The 6,607-nt window shown below is 33.4% G+C and overlaps 1 protein-coding gene across 1 annotated transcript; it reads left to right on the forward strand.

Moving 5' to 3' along the window:
- Positions 1–4,857: 4,857 nt before the first annotated feature.
- Positions 4,858–6,607, forward strand: LOC143558976 (protein phosphatase 2C 37-like). The gene is made up of 4 exons (XM_077047701.1): positions 4,858–5,331; positions 5,432–5,737; positions 5,884–5,989; positions 6,098–6,607. The coding sequence occupies exons 1-4, from the start codon at positions 4,921–4,923 to the stop codon at positions 6,427–6,429; spliced, it is 1,155 nt and encodes a 384-aa protein (XP_076903816.1). The 5' UTR covers positions 4,858–4,920; the 3' UTR covers positions 6,430–6,607.

Genomic DNA, 6,607 nt, shown 5'->3' on the forward strand with positions numbered 1-6,607 from the left:
ATTCTTTAAAAATAAGTTGATTGATTCATACTCAAAATAATTGTTCTCTTTCCAAATTACCGATTAACTCATTAAATGATTCATAATTATGTAATGTTATAAATACCATAACGTGATGACAAAAACATATATCCAAGTATGTTTTCCTGTTTTCCTGCATTGATCATCATATTTTGTAATATTTTATTAATTACCATACACAACAAATTATGTAATTAATTCTTCTATCAATGTCTGTAATACGTAATGGAGCCAAATTTTATTTTTTTGATTAAATTAACAGACAACAGATAAAACCAAACAGCAAATGTGCTAACGAAATTTGGTAATCTTAAATGATTTTAATGATGATGAGTTAAATATTCAATGTCGGCTCTAGGGTCAGCCAAGTAAGGCAACAGCCTTGGGCCTCCACATTCCTAGGGCCACCATAAGTTTAAGGATTTAATATTATAAAATAAAATAAAAATAGTGAAGAATACTCATTTGGCCACAATAATCCCCTCATCTTGTAATTTAACAGTTTAGTTTTATTTAATTAACATTTATGACATGCAGTTAGATTTATATGTCTAATATGGTTTTTGGGTTAAAAATTTGTCAAATGGAAAGTAAAAATTCGTTATTCAAAAGGGCCTCAAATTTTTGTCTCGGTTTAGGCCTCCGTGCACGTTGAGACGGCCATGTAAATATTTAACATCATTTTTTATTTATTTAATATTCAGCTATCACAACTAAGTTAAATTTTCAGGAATGAAGTAAGCGTGTTCAAACATTACTTTCCCAAGTTTAAAGAACATCTTCAAGAGAATTCTTGCTACTTTATTTATAGGCCCGCACTACCTAACAACAACGCAAAACCCAAGCATGTGAAGAATGCCCAGAAAATCTTCCGTTGGCAAACATATCTAAAATTGCACCAACTTTTAAGGGACGAAGTATGGTTCCATTTTAGAAGACGAACTAATTCAATATTCTAGACTTTGGTTGGTTATGCATTATTGTATTTATTATTCAACTTAATTTTTTAACAAACGTTTATTTTGTGTTCGATTACTTAATATTTTGCATGTTTTGTGATAAATGTATTATTACTATATATTATTTAACCGGAATGTATGTTTGTACCTTTTATATTTAATACTCAACTTTGTTTATCAAGACTTTTTATTATTTATATTTCAAATGTTTATAAAATTAAATTTGTTAAACTCGTGTTGTACACGGGTATCTAACCTAGTATACTAAATACAAAAAGGAAAGTGTTTAATCTTCAAAGTAATATATATAAACGGGAAAAACGTTCTCAAACTTAAAAAAAGAACAAAAAATACCAAATATATAAAATTGCAAGCTTTAGCACAATGCGTGTAAACTAGACCCACAAACATCAAAATGACACTTTAAAGTTCCAAACCGTCATATGACTCATATCTTTCCAGGTGAATTGTAAAAAAGATAACGTAGCCTTTTTTATTATTATTCAGACATGGTGAATATATTTATCATCACTACTACCTCTTCTATTTGGAGTACATGTTCCTTAAATCATACTAGCTATACTCCATCAGTAGTAGAAGAAGGCTGTATGTTTTAGTTATTACAATCAATTATACTTAGATAAGTTCCATCACGCTCAAAAATTGTAAAGAACTTAACATTAAAGTGATTTATAATATATTCACTCTATTTTATTGATGATAGAATTATAAATGTTTTACATTCTAAGGGTGTTGGACGTGTTAATTAGCATGCTGATTAATTTAGGTTGTACAAATTTGAAGAATCAAACAAGACTTTTAAGTAAATCATGTAAATTGAATTGTAAATGTTTCACATTCTAAGGGTGTTGGACGTGTCAATTAGACGCATGAATATCTCCGCGTAATGTTAACAGTGTAATAGCTTTACATGTGAGTAATTTAATCATATTGTTCCCAGAATTATTATATAAACTATAAGTTTTGAGTTGATTTTATATAGTATACATTTAACAATTTATGAAAAGAAATGCATTTAACTACTCAAAATACAATGAAAGACAAATATCTTGTGTTATCAAATTGCCTTGTGTACAAATTACCACCCTATAAACACGTATCATTAATTGATTAAGAGGTGGATGTGATGTGATATACACAACTAACACATTAGATTACGTAACTTTATCATGACGTGAATAATGCCTTGTTTGTGTGATTGAATTGTACAAAGTATATTTATCCTTTCCTTAAGGTATTTACAAATAACTTACTATGTAAAATAATATAGGTGGATGATTTATTCATTGGTTGAACTGAGGGGTGTTGAAAGACCCCAATTTAACTTACTAATATAAGGATGTAACTTGAGATGTTTCATGAAAGCTTGTCACCTATCATCACCATAGCTAGTCTTGTATAATATTTTACAGAAAATAAAATGTAAATCAAAACTCATGTAATTTGATTTGTAAACAAACTATGTACATCATATGACCCTCAATTAAGCAATAAATTGAATAAACCCTAATTAAATGCAACCAAAATCATCATATATAACTAACTAATTAAAATGACATAATGTTTTGATTTACATGTGAATCTTTATATTGTTGGCTTAGTTTTTTTAGGGTAACCACATTGATTCTAGAGATCGCGTTTTAGGTTTGTTGTGATTATTATTGTTTCGTGTGTTTATGATTCAGGGATGTGCATATTTAATATGTCGTTACCAAAATAAATTTCGGGACATTTTTTTGTTTTGTTGTACCTATGTGCATGAGCTACAAGCTTTCATTCGTGTGACATGAAATAACATTGCTGGTGTTTTGCAGGTTTTTCAAAATGACAGTGCAAAGAAGAGGGATAGATCACTCATGATCGCTAGTCATAGTCTTGAAGTCATTGTAATTTTCCTCGAGATGAAGGTATCTTTGTGTTAGCAGAAAGAGTGGGTTCGCTTGTCTTGTTGGTAACAAAAATAATAGTATTTGACGTGCGCATTTATCTATGTGTATACATACATACATAGACACGATTATAATTTATAACATTTAATATACAAAATAAAATGTAAATAAACAAGAATAAAACTTATGGTTGAACTAAATCAGAGATTGGACTGTTTAAAATATACAAAATGCTTACCATTAATAATGTAAAGAAAAAAAGTGGGAGATGCATGTATGTGTTTTTCTGTGTCTTTAGGAATTGGACGGCAATATTTAACATTTAAATTAATTAAATAAATATAAAGAAAAGAATATGACGATAGATTATTAATGAAAGTAGAAACGTGTAGGGAGAGAGATGAAGCCAGATCCACGTCAGTGGATAAAGCACGTGTCGTGTTTGCTGAGACCTTTTAAAGGCTTTTTTCATATTCCGTCAATCAACCTTGGCAACTGGTCCCACATGTGTCCCCACCTTCCAACTTGTTCAATTCCTATACACTAATTGATGTCTTTTCTTATATTTTTTAGTCGACTATTTCTTAATCATTTGTATCACTGAATATAAGTTTGTGGTTCAAAAGAAAATCATTAACCTTCTTTTCTTATATTAAGATATCATAATTCATCGTTTGGTGTCATGTCAAATTTAAATGGAGTAATAAAAGAGTGTTTTAGGCTTATATGGTTAATTAAAGTTTTCAAATTATTCAAAATACGTAAATGAAGAAGTAAATACCAGTCGGGTGCTCATAATTATACACTGGTATCAACTTCACCAGAAAAGGTCTTCCGATCAACCACCAGAAATAAATCACTTGATTGACAAAACTACAAAATATACGCTTGTGGTTTCGTCACATAAAGAGGTTTCTTTGTGACTATCATCCGTCGTGGGAGTTAGCATCAACTTGGAAGTAGTAAATAAAAAATGAAGCATACATCACGATATTGATAAAAGAGTGCAAGTGAGTGATGAATATACATTGCCTCGTCATTGAGTGTTGATATAACTAAAGCAGGGTTGATGTTATTATCACATGACTACGGTCAATAGTAAATGATGTAACCATCCGCGAGAGTGGCATCTTGATTACTATTGGGTGAAACGAACATTCATTTTGTTGTGTGGTCACGTTTTGCCATATGCCGTAACAAATTTCATGAAATGATATCTCTAAAGAAAGACTAGTTGGCTATTGGTTGCGGAACACAAAGATTTAACGTTATTTCAAACACTTAGGAGTATATATCTGAAGGGAAAAGCATGTATCCACTATAACCATCTGGTTTATGGATTCCATCTAATTCCCACACATCTAGGGGGAATGGTCTCACGGTGGTCGATCAGTCGACCTTGGATATAGCCCCGACCATCATAAGTTACTAAGTTTGCATATGAGTTCTTCTACCGTAAAAAAAAAATATTTATCCACCATTACCCATGAGTTAGGTTAATGTCGTATCAAACAGTTTAATTATAATGGGTTTCAACATAATACCTATCAATTTGACATGGAATTTATATGAAGATCATGTGGGTAGTGTGTAGAAGAAAATGAAACTTTAGCTAAAAAAAATGAAATTGCGAAACCTCTATGTAAATAACATTCAAATAATGGTTAACAAAAATTGTATGATATATATATATAAAGTTTTCACAAAACCGTGGTGACATCTCATTGGACCACGTATAACTACCCACGTGTACATTCAGGATATCACCAGCAAGAAGATTTTATTTGGAAATCAACGGGTAGGATTTTATCTTGGGTTTCAGATTTCTACGTCACACCAACTATACATGTCGGGTGGGTCTTCCCGTGACGGTGACGGGCAGCTGTCTGGTCCCACCACTCTTCCAGCAGGTATAATATGATCTCTCTTCCCACAAAAACTTATTATTGTTTTTGCTTTCCTATGCTATTTCAATTTCAACATCTTTAATTGAAATTGGTGAGTTACAAAGTCTGAAATCTGAACTTGATATGGCGGGTATGTGTTGCGGTGTTGTTGGCGAGACAAAGACGCCGTCTACGTCTACGGTTGAGCCGCAAAGTAGACGGCGTCGGATGGAGATTCAGCAGCTTAAGTTATTCGCAGCTGCTGCGTCTAACATGGTTGTACCAGAAAACAAAAGTAAGCGAAGAAAGGTTATCGAAAATTCGGTTCGATCGAATAAACTAAAACAGGAGGAAGCCGATTGTTCTGGAGCATCGGATTCTTCTTCGGAGATTTTCGATAAGAAAAGCTCTAGATTTGGGCTTACGGTGGTTTGTGGAAGAAGAAGAGATTTGGAAGATGCGGTCGCGGTGAAACCGTCTTTTTGTAAGACGGATTCTCCCGATTCGGATGATTTACACTTTTATGGAGTGTATGATGGGCATGGATGCTCACATGTACGTGATTATCCAATTAAGAAATAGAATATCTTAAGCTATATATTATTATTGCCACTGTATGCTGATTTGGTTTATGTTATCTTATTATGTTATTTAGGTTGCGATGAAGTGCAAAGACAGGATGCACGAGATAGTGAAGGAGGAAGTGAAGAAGTCAATCGAATGGAAGGAGACGATGTTGAAGAGCTTCACACGAATGGATAAGGACGTGACCGAATGGAGCAGCTATGATTCTAGCTTGAATTGTAGATGTGAGCTTCAAACTCCTCAGTGTGACGCGGTCGGATCTACTGCAGTTGTGGCGGTGGTTACTCCTGACAAAATTGTCGTATCCAATTGCGGAGATTCGCGTGCAGTGCTTTGCAGGAACGGTGTTGCCATACCCCTCTCGACAGATCATAAGGTATAGTATTAGTTTCCTGTACTAATACTTTAACCTTTAGGTGTTTAAAAGACGTTGTTTGGATTACCATAGCCATAGCCATAGCCATAGCCAGGATATTTAATTTATTTGTATCAGTTGATTGACAAATTTGTTTTTTAATGCAGCCTGATCGACCCGATGAACTTGAAAGAATCGAACAAGCTGGAGGCCGGGTTATATATTGGGACGGTGCTAGAGTTCTCGGCGTTCTAGCGATGTCAAGGGCAATCGGTATGATCTATGTTTTATGTTCTATGTTCTAATTATTTATCTTAGCTTTTTAATATCATAAGATCTAGATTAAGTTTCAATAAATAATATTGTTTTATGAATTATCAGGCGATAGCTATTTAAAGCCATACGTGATACCCGAACCCGAAGTAACCATAACCGAACGGACAACTGAAGACGAGTGTCTTATTATAGCGAGTGATGGTCTATGGGACGTGGTATCAAACGACGTTGCATGTAGCGTGGCGAGTATGTGTCTGAGCGCGCATAAGGTTCCATCGCCACCGCGGTCACCAGGAAGCGTGTTAAATGTTGCCCGTGGTGAGAGCTCGGACAAGGCATGTTCTGATGCTTCTATACTTTTGACGAAATTAGCCTTGGCTAGACATAGCTCGGATAACGTTAGCGTGTTGGTGGTTGATCTTAGAAAGAACTTATAATTAACAGAGATTCGATATTGATAATATTATTTATATTTTTTATCTTATTTTTTAGAATTCTGATCTTTTTTGGTACATCAATCCATCGAAGATGAACGGTTTGATGTATTGTTACTGTTATCGATAAATATATAAATGTATAGTTTGGAATCAAAGCAATATAATACAATTTACGGTT

The sequence above is a fragment of the Bidens hawaiensis genome, unplaced genomic scaffold, assembly GCF_021521415.1.
Source record: "Bidens hawaiensis isolate Kalapana, Puna unplaced genomic scaffold, B.hawaiensis_p1.1 tig00019676_1, whole genome shotgun sequence".
Classification (NCBI taxonomy): domain Eukaryota; kingdom Viridiplantae; phylum Streptophyta; class Magnoliopsida; order Asterales; family Asteraceae; genus Bidens; species Bidens hawaiensis.